Here is a 19,216-nt window from a genome sequence, read left to right as displayed (position 1 = left end):
ATATATTTTGAGGGCATAATCTCGCTAGAGAAGCATCAATATAGATAGTAACATAATAATTGAAATTAAACTTGATTGTTGGTGCAAAGAAAAACCATAATATTATAAATTTGCCATTCCCAAAGATCATATAATATTCCTCGTAAATTTAGAATATAATCTAATGATTAGTAGCAAGGAGATCAACATATATTTTCATAAGCACAAGCATGAATAAATAGAGAAGTAGACATACTACTACACAACAATGAACCATAAAAAGATTAAGCAATGGGCGAGCTATCCTTTCTAGGTATACTCCCCAAATAATGTATTAGGGTGATAGCCAACCATTATAATTAGGTTCTTCTAGACTGAATAATTTTTAGTTTTTATCAAAAAATGAAGTACCTAAGTAAGATAATTGAATGGTAAGCAATCATTTTTTATAGTTATCATTATATTAGTCAACCTTGTTGTTGTATGAAACAAGGTAAGTAGATAAAAATCATTGATTAGAATAAGAGACTCTTTTGTTAAGAGGAGTTACAAATCTCAATTGTTTATTAGCTGAATAACATAAATGTTGAGTTCTTTTATCCTTATTACTCATGAAGGATTTAATTATGTGCCCATTTCATAACAATTTAGAATCAACCATAAAGATAATCATAGAGGGGTAAAAAGATTAAATTTTATGTAAACTTCCATAAGTATTACCCAACACAAGACATATTATTGTGAAGACATGAATATAATACTATAACCCATATTTTCTTAAATTTTTAATTTGTTTGAAAATTGATCGACAATAAAATACATGATGGTTTTCTTTTCATGATTGGTAATGGATGAGAATCAATTTCACTTTTTTTTTCTCATTCACTCCTTTGTACATGCTACTAAAGTTTTCTAGAAGCACTTAAAATACTCAATTATAATATCTATGTGGTTAGCATGATACTTTTTAAATGAATCACAACATTTAAAAAATGATAGGTGAAGTTTCTTAGGTTAATAGAGTTGAGATCTTCCTCTATTATCAAAGGAGATATCCATACTAAAAGATTCAATATGAATCTTAGTCAAGTATATAAAGCAAAAAAGAATATTGACAATGAAAGCGTAAACCTAAGTCAATAAACTAGTTGTAGAGTACAAATAAAGGGTGGATCCAAACACTAATAACAATTGAAATGAAAGGATATACTCATAATTTTTTTCTCTAAAACCCTAGTTTAGAATGAATAAAAACTAAGGATGAAACCCTAAGACGTGTAAGAAAGTTAGACTCGATAAATGAATGACTTGTCACATGTCTAAAACTAATTTACCTAAGTATCAATAAAAATGGATTTGGTAGATGACAAAATTGAGATAATGCAATTCTTTGTTATCTCTCAGGTTCAAGGTTGGGCTTTTGAAAGCGAACTTAGATTGCAAAATTGAACTTCTCCTACATAAACAATTTATTTTAAATATACTAATTCAAACTAATTTTCTTTGATCCAATATACTTGTGACTAACATGAGATGGTGTAAGAGATACTATTTGAGAAATTGTCGTGTAAGAATTAGTTCTGTTTTGCTCAAGCCCTTATGTGGATTGATTTAATGATAATGAAGAAATAACAAAATGCATAAACAAACATGCAATATGCCCAAGATGACATAATGCTAATGTTATAGGTATGTTCTCTATAGATGTTTCACAACGGTTCTAGGATGTAGATAGTAATAATGAATTAGGTCATTTTCGAAATACACCACTCTTGCTTGTAATTTGAAATAGTTTTTTTTACTTTAGTTAGCTCACTGTGACAAATTTGAAGGGAAAATATGGGCCCAATTAGAAAAATTAATTTTAAAAAATTAGGGTTTGAATCCATGCATGTAGGATTGATCTAGATTGATTTTGTAGCCACAAATTTAAAACAAGTGGATGAATGGTGGAGATGAAATTAGGCCAAGATATAATTATTTGTCAACTTTCACCAAAAAATATGCCAACTTACACATGATCCAATGCATAATGTGAAAGCTTATCAAAATGGACTCCAAAGAGAAGGGAAAAGGGCATGGGTGTGTGATATATATTAATTATTAAATGGGGTAATACTTTTTACCCAGAGAAATAAACCAATGAGGTCACAAATGAGGGACCTCATCCCAATTCAAACATTCAACAACACCACAAATTAATCATCACACCATGCCATTATCGACACAAGTATGTGATTTTAACCATTAAATTTACCTATAAATTATTATTAAATTTGACAATAAATTTTACCTACAAATTTTTATGACAAATACAATTGCAAGGGAATAAAATATTTTTTTACATTAATCCAAACTAACTAAATAAAAGAAAAGCATAAGCATACATCTATCCTAGATTTAATTAGAAGTTGGGTGAATAAACATTACTAAATATTAAGAAATTAATTATAAGTGATATTTGCACTTAGCTTCTCCAATAAGGATGAAGATGCATTGTTCATGCCATGTTCAATTTGGAATATGTCTTGGGCATTATGTAGTCTTAGAAATTTTTTATGGTTCAAATCCAAGTCCTTTGAGTTCAAACTTGAGCACCACAACCTTCATATGATACATGAGAATAGACTTGGTCATGCATGGATGAATTGAAATAACACAACTACAAAGACGATTCACTTTGGCCTTCCTTGTGTCTTAGTTTATGAAAGGGCAATATTTACAAACACCTTTATGGAGATTATTAGATCGCTAAGGTCAAGTTTTCATGGGCCAACCTCCTAGACAAATCAAAGAATCATGAATGCCATTCACAAGCATGCAAATGACCTCTACAATTATTATGCAAATTATGACTCTTTATCCAATTATTATGCAAATTATGACTCTTTATCCTGTGAAAAACAAAATGTGGTATAGTGATTTCGTCTCATTTAACCATCCAACATATATGAATTAACTACACATTACATATTTAAATATCAAAACATAAAAATAATTTGCACATGAATGTATCAAGTTGACTCACAATAACTAATGAAAAGAGAAGAGAATTTAAATATTAAAATTTCATGTTCTTCCTTGAGATTAAATAAAATTGATGACAAAATTATCAAATTAAAACATAAATCAAATGCACAAAATTATATCCAAATTAATAAAATGAATAAAATAATAAATATATTAGTAACTATTATTGTAAGAAAGTGTGCTTGAGTTGAAGTAGTATTGAGATAGGTGACCTCTTAGGAAGGCCCAATTCTTCACCTCTACGAGCATCACCTAGATGCAATAAGTGATATGTAGACCATTCATTTTCATGAAATATGGGTTCCTATGAACTACTACTTATGAAACATGGATCAATGAGCTTGACTCAAAAATTATAGAATTGAATCATAATAATAATATCATAATTTGATTTCTTGTAAAAAAATATCTCCTACTTATCAAAACCATAAAATTTAAGCCATATGATTATCCCATATAACCATGAAATGGATTAATGTTTACACAACGTATTAAAATGTATTTTAGCCATGAACCTAATCAATGTAAATAAATACCCATTGCGTGAATCCTCACAGAGCTCCTACGCTCCGCCATACGACCGTGCTCGTAACCCTAACCGGTTCCTTAACCGGGCAACGTTTAGTCAACAAATACACGTCTTCCTTCTATATATAATCTGCAACAACAAATTCCCTCCTGTAAATGAAGCAGCAATGTTGTTTCTCTCACCATCCCAGACCCAGCTGATTGCTATAGGATTCATCGTTTCAATCCTCCTCCTTCCACTTCCCCTGGATCGGCCTGCAGAGTCCTCGACGTCAAAAAACGCCGAATCTTTGCGGGACCAGGGATTTAAACTTCAGGAATTGGTGAAAGGCCGCTACATCGTAAGGTTCAAGCAGTACAGGCATGGCCAAGAGCATAAGCTGGCCATGGAGGAGCAGCTCGGGGCTTATGATGGTTGGAAATGGATCGAGCGCAACAATGCCGCGTCCGCTTATCCCACAGACTTTGGCCTGCTGGAATTAGAGGATGACCATGGCTTAATCGAGGAAATTAGGAAATTAGGGTTCGTTAAGGATGTTTCCGCAGAGGCTCGTTATTCGCGTGGATTGTTGTTCGATGAAGGAAAAAATCGTGGAGCCGGTCACGATAATGCTGCAGGGTTTGGAGAGAATAAGCGCCCAGGGAAATTATTTACGGCCATGTCGTATGAAGGCGTCAGTAATGGCTCGTATGGTTGGGGTCGGCAGCTACTTATACAGGTTTGTTTATTTTTTGAATAATTACAGTGTTAGGAAAATATTTTCTTCTGACGTTCTTGTTTTCCCTTGAAATCAAACATTACATTATTGTCTCAGTAGTTATGTTCGCCAAGAACCAAAATAAAAGAGGTAATTAAAAATAGTTAAGCTATATTTTGAGAAAATCAAATACAAGAGATAAACAGCATGTATAATTTACTTAAAGCAGATATCTCCAATCGTCTAGATTCCTCTATGAATAATTTTTGATATTCATTTACCTTTACCCAAGGTTAGAGGGAGTGAGTCAACTCTGTAAAGAAGCAAACAAAACTTTCTATATACATATCTACCGATTGAGTGGTCCTTTGCTATTAGACACATTAACAGGAGAAACATATTTATCCAATTGTAAGGTCTTTTTCTTGGCAGAGGTTGTAGCTAAGTAACTAAACAACATGAAACTGACAAAGTCCAAGTAGAAGACAAAGAAGCTTAAAATCTGAAGCAACCCAAATAGTTCAGAGCCATGCATACAAGGAAGTTAAGAATGCTAGAGAATGCACCTGTTCATGAATTAAGCTGTTCTCCGAAGTTCTCAGATTTTTTCATTAAAGTTCTTGTTGAACAAATGGGTCCTTGTCAATATTGTTGGCCATGCTTCCAAGGCGGAATGCCAAACTTGCCATAGCATTCTCGATCATCCTGCATATCTGATCTTGCACATTGGGTGGAGCATGGTCAATTGCATTGGTGATTTGCTCAGCAGAATTGGGCTTCTTAATGACATTGCGAGCTCGGTAGTTATGCTTCCAACTGTAGCATTCAGTCCTGTGTCAAGTTTTTGATCCAATCTGTTTTTATAACCAGTTGCTGCTGAGTTGATAGCACTGCTCAACAGACAGACATGCCTCTGCTTTTAAAATCCAAACAGCTAATTGGCTGCAGCTGTTGTGGGTTTATTCTCCTCAATTTCCTTCATGTCACCTATTCCATTAGGATAGTTTAAAAATTCAGTAGCAGATACATATCAAATGTGAATGTTTGTCTTAATGAAATCGAATCCCCTTCACATTTTGAATGACTACCATTACTGCCAAATTGATTTGAGTGACATTGAATCCTCCTTGCATTCTATCAGCCCCTATACCTGTCCTCTTTGTGGGCCTCATACTTCTCACTGCCATCACTCTACCTCTGTGTGATCCCATTTCATTGATTCTGATCTCTAAGAGTGGTGACCTGCACCCGCACATGGGTCTGAATCCCCATGGGAAAACTCTATAGCGAAGTTGATTAGAGGTAAAGCTTGAATTGCAGGTCATTGGTCCTGCCCAAAAATTATTATTATAATTCAAGTTGTGTTGAGTGTTGCCCATAGTCTTGTGCACTCAGCTTTCTCATTTTCTTCTTCTGGTTTGTGCTATCATGCATAAGGAGGAAAGGCTGTCTGTTGTCTGTGAATCTGAAATTCAACCAAGGTCTGAAAGAGGCATAGGCAATTGCAGCGTTTCCTGTGTGACACACACTTATGGTCTTCATATGCCTTTAATTGAGAGGAAACATGACCATGGACTGCTCTACCTCGTTCCTTAAAAAATGCTCTAGGGTATATCAGATAATGTACAGTATTACATATTCAAAGTTATTTACAGAGGATGATCTAGAAATATCTAATATATGATATGGTCAATTCTAGCACTAGCTCCTCTCTTATCCGTCTGACCTTCCAGTTTTCCCATCCATAATTTCTATGTACATGTTTTCTTTTTCTTGTTTTCTATCACGTTTTCTTGTATAAGATGGTCAATAACAGTCGCATTAGAAAAAAAGGGAAGGAATTCTCTCAATGTCCAGAAGCAAACAAAGTAGGCCAATAGGAATTCATCATACAACCTATAACAATAGCACGTGGGACCCAATAAGTAATGTCAATCCTAATAGAGACAAAAGACTGCAATCCTAGTAGTGTTGATTTCAACTAGGGGAGAGAAGCCTGTTATTGAGTTGGATACAATACTTGTGATGTTACTTGGAAATAAGAGGGCAATTTGTTGTTTGAGTAAATCTTGTTAGGCGTGACTTTCAAAACTAGTAATTTTATAAAAACGTACTCATAATGATAATTCAAATTAAACAAATAGCAAATAATGTGCTTATGATAATTCAAATTAAACAAATAGCTGTATACGGTGAAAAATGATGATAAACTATTGCAAAACCTCAAAGAGCCAACCACAACAAACCCTAGGCCTACAATAAAACATTTATTATACACCAATGAAGATACCTAAGAACATGCAAATCAACACCTAAGAACATGCAAATCAACAGATAGAACAATAATACTATTCACATGCCAAGTAGGGTTTCAATCTCCATTGTCTCCTATCTCCGTTGATCTTGTTTGTATATTTGCTCTAAGATTTTGTATGTGCACAGGAGCTCAACAAAGAACGGATTGTGGTTGTGAAGTTGCTTGACTGCAAGAAGGCTTGATAGTCGCATTAGGTAGACGCATTAGGTATTAGAAAGAAAGAAAGCAAGAATCCTCTTATATAGAAGATGCTTTAGAAAATAGAGGGATAGGATTAAGAGGTGAAAGAAATAAATGTTTGACTAGGATTAAAGGGTAGGTCGAAGAAATAATAAAATAATGAAGAGGTAGGTAAAAAAAAATTAAGAGATAAACGACATTTGTCATAGATGAAAAAGCTAATCAATTAATTAAATAATTTATTTAATTAATAGAGGAAGTGAGACCAATTAAATAAATAAAATATTTATTTAATTTAGCGAAAAAGATAATTTAAATAAATAAAAAATATTTATTTAAATGAGAAAAGGGCTAGAAGAGGCTAAATGAATTAATTAAATAAATAAGAATTTATTTAATTAATAGAAGACTTGGGATAAAATAATTAAATAAATAAAAATATTTATTTAATTAAAAAGGACAATTTTAGGTGTCTACAATAGCAAATAATGTGCTTACTCATAGGCACATGAGAAAGACATGACTTAATGTACAAGTTATGGACCAATTTTTTTTCTTTGTATTAAATATCAGTGAACCACGGGGACGCGTCCCCCCCCTTTTTGGGTGCGTCCCCTCGTCAGAAACGTCTCGGAGATGGGGGGACGGGGACGCGACGTCCCCCGCCGTCCCGCCACCGCCACCCAAACGCCGCCGGGACACGGAGACGTCCCCGCGTCCCCGTGTCTCCCAGGGAGACGTGGAGACGTCTCCTTGGGAGACGTTTGGGCATCTCCCTGTCCTTCAAGAGACGTGCAGATGTCTCTCCAAGGACGGGGAGACGCCCAGACGTCTCCTGTCGCCCCCACTTATATGCAATGTTTAAAATTAAAATTTTTTAAAAAAGTGAGTTTTTAAGTTTTTTGAGGGTTAAGGGGTAACTCTAATTGGACGTGGGCCAATAGAAAAATAACACCCGACGCCTTTAGAAAATAATAAAAGTATTTTTGGGAACGCGCAAGGGGCGCTGCCCCTTGACCCCGCAAGGGGCGATGCCCCTTGACCCCAACTTGGGGGCGCTGCCCCCAAACCCCCGTTGAAAAATATAGGGGGAAACCGCGCCGATAGAAGTAGGGAAAATCTAACCTCCGAGTTTGATTAGGCTCCATATAACAACACAACTTAGAAATCTTGGTATTTAGATTTAGTATTTCAAATTTCCTATAGTCTCATTTCAAATGTAATTCTTACACTGTAATACTGTCATACATCTTTTCAAAACTAGTTTTTCAAGTACTATATGTATATGTACAAGTATATGAGCACCACCACCCCGCCACCCCCCCCGCCGCCGTCCCCCCCGCCGTCCCCCCGCCGTCCCCAAATTTAGGCCCTTGGTCCCCCCGTCCCGGAAACGCGTCCCCCCTGTCCCCCCATCCCCCCGTCCCCAACGCCCGTGGAACACTGTTAAATATAGTCTTTTGTAGAAGCTTTAAAAAACAACCTTTCACATGATTCAAATCCTTGAAATGAAAATTGTAGCTTAAACGAATATTATATTTCAATGATAAATTTTTGTCCAATGATGTGTCTCCTAATGAGCACAATGAGCCTACCAACAGGGGGTGCCCTACTATTGAGCGTTATTCTTGAGGATGGGTAAACCCAAAATGGACTTTGATCATATTAGGCTGAATAATGTCATAAATTTCAAACATTACATATAATGACAAGAGAGCAAGGTTTGTTGCAATAAAAGAAGTTATGGCTAGTGGGGGGTAGGAAAGGAGACAAAGGTTGGTCCTAATTTATATTAGGAGGACCAAAATAATATTAATTATTTTGGACGAGCCAATACAACATCTATAATGTCCATAAAATGGCATATACAAAGTGAGCCTTGTGCAATCCTTTGTGGGTGGCATGGGTGCATAAATGTATTCCACAAACCTCCTAATAGTCATGGCTGATGCTTTCCTTTGGTAGTAGGGAGGAGGTGGGTAATACATGGTTGATTGGATCTCTTGGAATGTGGGCAAGAAGGTGTAGCTGAGCCAATAGCATGAGGAATTGACTCGTCATGTCTACTACGAGAAGTGGATGAAGAAGGTATTGTGGTAATTGATTGCAAAGCAAGTTTTAGTCTCATTTGTCTATAATCTCGATATGGGTAATTATAGCATTGCAAGGATGCTCAACATTCTCAACTATTGGAATAGGTTGAAAGAATGAGATAATTAATTTGGTAGTGTGTGGAGCTATTTTAATCCTAACACGTGAAGGTTCATGTCTCTTAGAGGTAAAAGGAAAAGTATATCTGCAATTGTGTCAAAGAGTCACATTCATAAGGGTATCTTGGAAATATATAAGTTTAAGAGATAGCACTTGTAAGTTAAACTAGACTTACTAGATTCTTCCCTTCCAAATTTGGATATTGGTATTGATGTGCCAACTATATTCCTGGATATGACATGGATATTGTATTCTGACGTATACATATATCTATCTTTAAGCCTTATCCAATATATCTATAAATGAAATTGCACTATTTGATACCATATCTCATTTAGGATTAAAAATTTGCCAAAAAAATAACATCAAAAAATTGTTCACATATTATTTGCAAGCACACACATACACATACTTTGCTATCCAGGAATTGGTAACCCAATGACTAGGATCAACCACTATGAGAACATGAGAATATGGCAAACCACTATAACTTGGAGCCATATATATATGTCTACATTTATTGTGTGCATGTGTGATATATATATATGCATATGTGATAACCAACCTAGATTTTTTTCTGAAAATATTGCCACGTGCTGCAACATAAACACAAAGCATAAAATGATGTGATCAAAGTATTGTGAATTTTGGATATTTGTTTAATGTTAATATTTCTGTTTATGTAGTATTCCTTTTGTGCCCTTTTTTTGTCTAGCCTGGGCTTTCACTATGTAATGCAACCGAATATTTTTTGTTAAATTTTTTTTTGTAGCAAGCATATTCTTTAAGGAAGCATGAATTGTCCTTTCAATCTATTTTGTTACCTTTGCCAGAGGTAGACAATTATTAGTTCATCCAGAGCTTAAGTAGCAGTATTTTTTTCTTTAGTAGAGCTTTTTGTATGTTTCATGATCCTCTAGAACTTTCCATTTTGTCTTCAGAACTTATTTCTTAATTGTATTGGATGTCTCAACTTTTTCTTTACTCATATGTTTTGTTTTTGCCTATATCTTGAAGCGTTCACAAATCACTTCAATGTTTGGAGCTGACAAGCTATGGGCTAAAGGATTTACAGGTTCAAAAATAAAGATGGCAATATTTGATACTGGAATAAGAGCTGACCATCCACACTTTCGAAACATCAAGGTAATATACTAATATATTTTTTGTTCAAGTAGAAACTGATTTATGTTGGATTATATTTTAAATTTGTGCTGCAAAAGTGGGAATTGAAGAGAAAGAAAAATATAAGAGTTTTGCATCTTTCTAGATCTTACTGTCATATCCCAGTTTCTAGAATTTCTTTCTGTTTTTTCTTAATCAATTGAAGTGGGTTTGTTTTATACCATGCAGAATATTGGGTTTATTCTTATTTTAGTTTTGAATGGATTGTCAACATAAGTTTCAATGAATGGTCTGCAAGCTTCATATTTTATCTTATTCTTCTATTTTACCTATTCTGGCCCCCAGCAGCCTGGATCAGGGTCCAGTACATACCCAGTTCAGGTCCTGTTCTGGCTGTTATGTGGTTCCAGCCACTGGCCTGCTAAATGGGCCCAGATTTGTCTGGTTTTGCTCTGCAGCAACCCGGGCAAACCCTGGAAGAAGCTCATCATATTTCATAGAAAGAATGAGTAAATTGTCCTCACACCTCATCACCACAAATGCCGTGCACGTTGCTGCTACATATGCCCTGCATATTGCTGCTACAAATGCCATTTCTCTGTTAATGGTGGGGGACTCAATTGATGATTCCATTACAGTTAGGGAGCTGAGAAGAAATGTGGTAGGAATGCCGTTTCTTTGTAGTGATGCCTTTACTTCTTCCAAGGATGGCTGATAAGTATGTGTTAGAAAATGATGTTTTAGTGGTGGTGTTATTATCTGCTGCATTGTCTGCATATACCTAGATATCATTTGCCTTTTCTGCATGTACCTAGATATCATTTGCTTTGACAAGGCTGTGTCCAACCATTCAGAGAATTGAAGTGGCTCTAGTGTCTTATTGTTCATCAACCATAGAGGGCACATTGTATACTCAGACTATTGGTTTAATATTGAATGTTATTGTTGCTTTTAAAATCATACAGGCTTTCAAATGGCAGAAGGAGATAATGCCATGGCATATTATTCTCTCATTCATTTAAGTTTTTTGTCCCCACTAACCTAAGTCCCTTACTTCACATCTGCTCATTATTATTCTATCACTGTGCATACTGATAAGGCTTCAATAGCCTGACAGGAAATGGACACCTTCATTATTGTATTTTTTGGTGTTATGGCAGGCCTCATTTTCTTCTCTTGTTTAACCTGATAGATTCTCTGTACTGCTTTATTTATCTTCATAAGTCAAGAGAAAATTATGACACTTGAATTAAAACTTCAATGACAATCATACTCTGCAAATTGGAGTACCTTTTGATTCCTGGTATGATAGTACTCTCTATCATTATTTATAGTAGTCTTTATGTCTCCGTCTTCAATTTTTCCAGAAAACATTTTCAAGATTTTGATTATTAAAAAATGTGTTCTCTCAACATTAAAAATACTCACTCCATTTTTTGTTTGTATGCCTATATGTTTTTTTTCCTATTTGAAATGTTTGTTTATAATGTATTCATCTCGGCGTAACTTGAAAAATTCCGTTCATATTAACTTTCTATAGTTTGTTATGTAGCTCAAATAAAATGACTTGAGATACTTTTCAATGTTCACCAATAAGTTTAACCAATTAATAATTTAATAGTTTATGATATGATAGGTTTAATACATAACTAACAACACTGTATACCTTATCAATTCTAGTGTACTCATAGCTTGTAAATCACGTTTACAACCCTACTCACATGCCTCTTTTGTTGAATACAAATAAACTATTACATATTCACTCATACACACCTATCTGTATATGTTTCTATACCTTTTGTATACTTCATAACTTCAAGTGGCTCTAGAGCTTAATTTTGAACCCGAGAAATTTGCTGCTTGAAGGAAATCTGCTAGTAGGAGTCATGGAGGATAGCTACGGAGATAACAAGTGGTTATACTTGTCAATGTTCACTAATTAGCATTAAAAATTTAATAGTTTATGATATTATAGGTTTAATACATAATTAACAATGCTGTATACCTTATTAATTCTATTGTACTCATAGCTTGTAAATCAGGGTTACAACCCTACTCATATGCCTCTTTTGTTGTATATAAATAAACTATTACATATTCACTCATACACATCTATCTGTATATGTTTCTGTACCTTGTGTATACTTTATAACTTAAAGTGGCTCTATAGCTTAGCTTTGATCCTGAGAAATTTGCTGCTCGAAGGAAATCTGCTATTAGGAGTCATGGAAGATAGCAATGAGGATAACAAGTGGTTAGAAATGGCTTCTTAAGATTGGTATGAGCAGCTTTGCTTGTCCATTGTGGTTGGCTGTGTATGTAACATCAAGATGGATAAACTTTTAATGAAAACTAAGTTACTGATTTGGGTACGGGTACAGAATCAGGTACGGCATTTTTTTCTTTCTTTGGGTATGGGTATGGGTATGGGTACGGGTGCATCCATACACACACATGCACACACGCGCGCGCGCACACACACACACAACGGGTGTGGGTGCGGGTGCGGGTGCGTCCGCACATACACGCAGTTACCAGTGCTCAACTGCACACAATCAAAGAAGCATTTGAAAAGATGAAATCAGATTACTTGCAGCTATTAATGGATAGGGATCTGGCTACCAAATTTGCAGAAGACAAGGAAAGAGAGGTGGATGAGCTTTGTCTACAGCTGAGTATGACTCAGTATTCATTATACAAGGGTAAAAATCAGACTTGTTTTGCAGCCACTCACACAGAAGATGGGTACAATCCTAAAACCTAGGAGATCATACAGATTGTTGAAGGAATCAATACCCTTTGTCATAATGAAAGTAAGCATAATGTTTCCACCATTCTCTATTCTGATGAAGCACATTATATTAATGAAGGTCAGAATGACCAGCAAGAAGGCCCATTCATGAATTTTGGTGACCATTTTTTCTATGATGCCTCAATATGCGACAATGAATCAGCTGTTATAATGGATTCTAGGGGCAGATCTCAGAATTGTCTTTGTCATGGAACAAAAATGATTAATAATCTCCCTATGTTAGGAGGAGTTGGGCAGGAGGAGATTCTCAAGCAAGACAAAGATAGAGAGGACTATGCAAGTTCAAACAGCAGTTTGCTGATTGGTATTGATAAACATAAGGAGATTGATATGCTCTATGTAAGTAATCTTGGTAAGAAGCGTCACTTGCTTCAAGAAATAAGAATGAAGCTGTAATTATGAATCCTTTTCCTTCAATAGTTTTTTCAGTGAAGCTGGGAGCTGATAGCATGAGGGTGAGTGCTCAATATAGTCATTTTTTCGTATTTGGGAAGTGAGCATGGACAAGTTGTTACCAGCAAATGATAAGAAATGCATTCCTGAAGTTGTTAAAAATCAGATTATTAATTTTAATAGTCCTCATACCATTTGTTACAGCAGGCTTGCAAATTGGTTGTCATGTGATAATAGGCTTCCAGGCTTCAGTTTTGACAAAGTAGAGCAGCGTAAGCATGATGGGTATGCGTCCAGTATATGTGAGCCATCAGTCTTTACAAAAAGAAGGGAGTACTTATCAGCTTGATTGCATTGTGAGGAGTATATATCATTTTTCTTTTAGGCTGCAAGTTGATGAGTTGTATATGTTTAGGATGCCAAATGGGAAGAGGTTGAGTGAGTGGTATAAAGAGAATCATATTTCATCATGGTATGAGATGTCCACTTCTTTGGAGGGAGGATTTGCGGCTTGCGGGATTGTCAGTTTATATCTTTCAGATGGTTGTTATGCTGGGTTATAGAGAGGAGGAATAAAGAATGAGTTGACTTCTCTAGATAATCAGGGCAATAGATTTTAGACTTGGCCATGGGATCCAAGAAACATATGTAGTTTGGGTTGCTCTTTGTGGATTGTTCAGCGGTTAGCAGAATTGGACAGGGATGTCGAGTTCAGTTGTATCATGCAGATACATCACAGGAATGTTGAAACATTTTTTCAGATTTGTTTGGGATCCTGGTATTGCTCGAGGACAAGCAATTTCTAAGGAGGGAGGACTGTAATGTCCCTTTTTTGGGACATTAGAAAATCAATTATAATTAAGTTTTAAATTGTCAAAACACAATAACTTTAAAGACAACTTAATTTAATTATTTATTAAAGCAGATTAAAGTGACTTTTATGTCAACATCAAATTATAAAACAAAGTCACTTTATTATTAAAGGGGAATTCCAAGAGACAGGCAGAGGTTATGCGAAGAGTCACAGGGATGTGCTTTTTAAGAGCATGGAGAGGCTCATTTGCATGCTTGGTTTAGACTTGGTTATTGTTCTCTCTTGGAGAGTTCTGGGAAGCTTTGGCTTTCAACAGGTTTGAGGACGAAAACCCTTGAGTTGGGAGGCAGTGGACGGAAACCCATTGTCTGTTGGAGATATCACTCAGGTGTCTCACTTTGTGCTCCAAATTCATATTATTGGTTATCCAATCCGACTATAAGTTCTGTGGCTATGATTGGATTTTTTTCTGTTGTTAATCATGTGAAGATTTAAAGGCAATATCCATATGTAATTTTTAGGTCTTTGTTCTAAACTGTTATTATATGATTTACATTGGAATTTGTTGCAAGTTATTGAATGAATAGAAAACAGTTGCATTTCAAATTGTTTGTTAAAATTTTCTGTGGAACATTCGGTAAAAATCTGGAGCAAATATCCATAGGGGATATTTCAGATTGGAGGGGAAAGCATGATAGGGTGCCCAAAAACTATTCGCCAAAACTAAGCCCGAGGGTGCGGAACATCCAACCAACACAATTCGACCCCTTAGTCCACAAGTCGCAAGACCTCTAGTCCATCCAACTTGGGGTGGTCTACTTACATTGTGGGATCTGGTCTGCTGCCTCTCCCAAACATGTTTACCTACTAACCCACATATGGTTGCTTGTAGGGAATTAAATATGTTAGTTTACTAATTATAAGAATCTAGATAGATTGGTAATTTCAATTAATAACTAGATCAAAGATACATAAGAGATCACATATTAAACAATATACTTAATCATACTGCATATCGATTACTTGCTAAATTAAATGGCTGCTGTTTTCCGAATGCAGATTATATATTAGAATTTCTGATCTGATTCGATGCCAAACACTACTTACAAATTCAAGGTTGATACCACCACTCAGATTTCTGCTTTATTTTCTAATTTTCTGATTTCCAAATATACACTCGGAACATTCCCTTTCCTCCATTGGTGACCACTTCAATTGAACTCTTCTTCCTTTTGTACCCTCCAATATGAGGGAGAAGTCATGCCTCTTCAATATTTCTACCACTTTGAAAGAGTCACAACTCTTCCTCTTAATTGCTGGCTTAAAACTTAATTATATTTTAATTATCTCTTACTCTAGGAAATTGCTGCCTTTTGAGATTTAACTACTTTATACTAATTTCTGCCTTTGAAAATTTAATCACAACCTTTTATTTAATAATTGTCATCCTCTCTAATATGTCTTCACAGAACCAATTCTTGCTTTGGTGATCATATTAATTTCTGCCTTAATGAGCTGTCATTAATTATTAGAAATCTGCACCGTAATATATCTAATTACTCCTTATTATATATTAATTGCTGCTCATAAATGTCTTTTATGAATTCGCTGCTCATAAATATCTTTTATGAATTCGCTGCTCTTCTTAATATATTTTCTGCTCATTAACAAATTGTTGCTCTCCTTAATCATGTTGCCTCTTACTAATGCTTGATTGCTCCACGATATATAGTAGTCGCTTCCTAGCATGTGATATATATGATGATATCTATCTTTGGTGCCAAATGAAGTCGGCCACCATATATACAAACATGAAAGCAAGAGAGTTTGGCCCATATTTTAATTTCAAGTCAGCTTCATTGAAGAGGTTTGGGCACTTAACAAGGAAGGAGTCGGCCACAATGATAATAAAGTCGGCCAAGTTTAATATTGAATGCTCAGCGATGTTTACATAGTGTGGTTTATTGGCCTTTGGCCTTAATGATTTATCTCATATTTCTTTTCTAACGAAGGGCATGACGTGATTAGAGAAGGATAAGCTGCATAACTCATGATTGTTACAATGGTGCACTCAAATGATAAATTAGAGATCAAAACATAAAATGTGGCTGAAATGAAGTGATTTGATCTAAACAACACCTTCCCAAGTGCCAACATGTCCAAATATTCCTCTAGAATGCAAATACGGTAAAAACTGAATAAAATGTACATGAAGCTGAATTTGGAGAAAATGTATGGATGACTTGATAGAGCTCCTGAATATCTTTCCCATGTTGCAAGAATCACAAAAATCGAAGATCTAAGCAAGAAGTTATGAGCTTGAGAGCCCAAAATGAAGATCTGACTTCAATCAACAATAACTTTTAACCAAAAGTAAGATCTGATAATGAAACTTGTACTATTGAAAAGTACACAGAACCAGCTTTCCAATGATATTTTGTTTGCAAAAATTTGGTTTCTAGATCAGAAGTTATGATTTTTTTTAAAAAAGGGCTCAATTTAGCCTACAATGATGACCCTCTTAGCAAAATAAATTTTGCTAAAAACCAAATTGGTCCAAAGTGGACATATTTTATATGAAAATAGGGTTTTTTGGGCCTTCTAAATGCATTGGCAACATCCATTGTGGCTAAAAGTGCTCAAATAAAAAGCTGTTCACTAGATTTGAGCTTCAAACTCTAGTTTGCTACTGTATCATGTGGTAGTCAAATTCAGTGTAACAAAAGCTAGATCTGATTTTCTTAGGCACTCTAAGATCAATGGTGAGCTTATATTTGCACCAACAAGCTCCAAAATAAATCTGCAATATAAAGCCAGAAAAAAACCCCCAAATTTGGTATTTCTATTGTGTTTTCTAATTCTCTAGGTCATCATTCGATGCAAGAGAAGAGCATAATCGAATTTTTGAGATCCTCCAAGGTTTGCACCCTAGAAATAGCACATGCTTGATTACTTCTTAGATTTGATAAGGGGCCTGCACATCTGAAGATTTGATACCATGTTAGAGTCACTAATGGACTCAATCCTCCAAGATCTCTTGCAAAACCAAAAGATGCCTTCCACAAGAAAGCAATAAAAGCAAAATAATGCTTGATTATGGGAACAATGGATTTTATTGATGTTGGACTTACAATGTACATTAGGCAAGGTTGAGAGATAGGATTAAACGAGATCATGAAATGTGTCTTTATCTTATACAATGAGACAACTAACTTGACAAAGATTAAATGATCTAGGACGCAAGAATTAAATAAGAAAAGATAAGATCTAGTGCTAATTAAGACTTCTAGAAATATTCGTAGTACCCAAATAACCTTAGCATGTGGATTTTATTGATGTTGGACTTACAATGTACATTAGGCAAGATTGAGAGAGAGGATTAAACAAGATCATGAAATGTGTCTTTAATCCTATACAATGAGACGACTAACTTGACAAAGATTAAATGATCTAGGACACAAGAATTAAATAAGAAAAGATAAGATCTTGTGCTAATTAAGAGTTCTAGAAATATTCGTAGAACCCAGATAATCTTAACATGTGAATAGGACGTACTAGTGAATGAGTTAGGTGAAACACTTTATTCATATCAACACCCTTGAATAACAAATCTGCTTGAATTAAACATTCTAATCATCTAGTCATATTTCCACTTATTGGAAATTTACATGATTTTCACGCTTCAACAAAATTAATTGTAGTCTTATACAAATGCTTCATTTCATCAAAACCAATAATTTGAATTCTTGTCCTTGTAATTTTTGTGCCCTAGATTAGTAATCAGATTTATATCCTTTAATTATGCCCTAGATTGTAATCAGATTTATAACATTTTAGTAACTCATAATTCAGTAAACTCAGAGATGGAGGAAGTAAACAAGAGACAAACACAAATACCCTGGGAAAACCTGCAAGGAGGAAAAACCCAGCATTAAAGACCCACAGGTCAGATTATATATTCTCCCTTAATAACACAAGTACAATACTTGGCTTCCTTGACAAATCTGAATCCTTCTTGAATGACATATCTGCACTTCTAAGCTCTTCAAGTCTGCACCAAAGATTGCCTTTGTCCTCTAGAACAAGTTCGCATAAGTCTGGACAATTTCTCACCCTCCAAGTGTAAGTTCGCACTTTTCATGCAGAGCTAATTCGCTTAATGAATGAATGATTTGTCTTTGCAAAGTATCTTTATTTATATGCATCTTTAACCTTTATTATTGCAAGTCGGCCTCCTTCCTTTTTTTGGCGGCGTGGGGTTTTAGGATGGCGCGCAAGCGTAGGGCTGGAATTAATCTTGGGGCACGTTACCCTTTAGGATAGGGCCCAGTCATTACCCATATATTACCCTAGTTACAAACAACAGTCCTTGCCATCAAGTTATGTCTTCTACTTGATGCATCGTCTACTTTATTAAATTTTCCACTTCTATGTATCAACACAAATGAATAACTTTGTAAAACTTCAATCCGTTTAACATGTTGAGTAGTTGACTTAGTTTGACTATTGAAATATTATAATGCTCGATAGTTACTATACAGAACACATTTTATTGAGAGCAAACATTGTCTCCATTTCTTCAGTGTTTGCACAATTGCATAATTTTTTATGATCATATACAATATATTTTCTCGTCATCATTCAATTTCTCATTTCAATATGCGACAAGCCTTCTTCTTGACTTCAATTGCATTCCTTCTAGAAATAACCTTATATAAGTTGTTCAGTTACTTTCTTCTTTAGGAGTTTAAAATTTTAATCAGCTACACCAGTCCACTTAAATTCCTTCTAATTGTTATTCATGGCATTAGTAATTGGTGTACATGTTCATTAATTTTTTTGATAAACTTATGTTAAAACTTGGCCAACCCATGAAAAGATCTAAATTTAGAAATGCTTGTTGGTTTTGACCATCCAACAATACCTCTGGTTTTCGCAAGATCCATCATTAATCCATTAGCAGAAATAGCAAAACCTAGATAAACCAATTCTATCTTCATAAAATTACATTTCTGCACATTCATTAACAATTTTTCTTCTCTCAACCTCTTTAGTGCTAATATGATATGTTCCAGATGCTCTTCATTTTGATTGAAAATCAAAATATCATCCAGATATACAATTTTTTT

The 19,216-nt window shown here is 35.0% G+C and overlaps 1 protein-coding gene across 3 annotated transcripts in view; it reads left to right on the top strand.

Annotated features, from left to right (window-relative positions):
• The first annotated feature begins 3,573 nt into the window (after positions 1-3,573).
• LOC131074801 (subtilisin-like protease SBT6.1) overlaps positions 3,574-19,216 on the top strand; it is a 70,143-nt gene continuing 54,500 nt past the window's right edge. Inside the window, exons 1-2 of one of the 3 annotated variants that reach the window (XM_058011480.2) lie at positions 3,574-4,256; positions 9,961-10,089. In XM_058011480.2, coding sequence (XP_057867463.2) covers positions 3,705-4,256; positions 9,961-10,089 — 681 coding nt within the window. In that variant the 5' untranslated portion in view covers positions 3,574-3,704. The remainder of the gene's footprint in view (positions 4,257-9,960; positions 10,090-19,216) is intronic. The other 2 variants (XM_058011481.2, XM_058011482.2) reach the window with 2 other exon arrangements.

This window comes from Cryptomeria japonica, chromosome 6 (genome assembly GCF_030272615.1).
Source record: "Cryptomeria japonica chromosome 6, Sugi_1.0, whole genome shotgun sequence".
Taxonomy (NCBI): domain Eukaryota; kingdom Viridiplantae; phylum Streptophyta; class Pinopsida; order Cupressales; family Cupressaceae; genus Cryptomeria; species Cryptomeria japonica.
The sequence above is the reverse complement of the archived record's forward strand: the minus strand, read 5'-3'. Positions and strand labels throughout refer to the sequence as shown.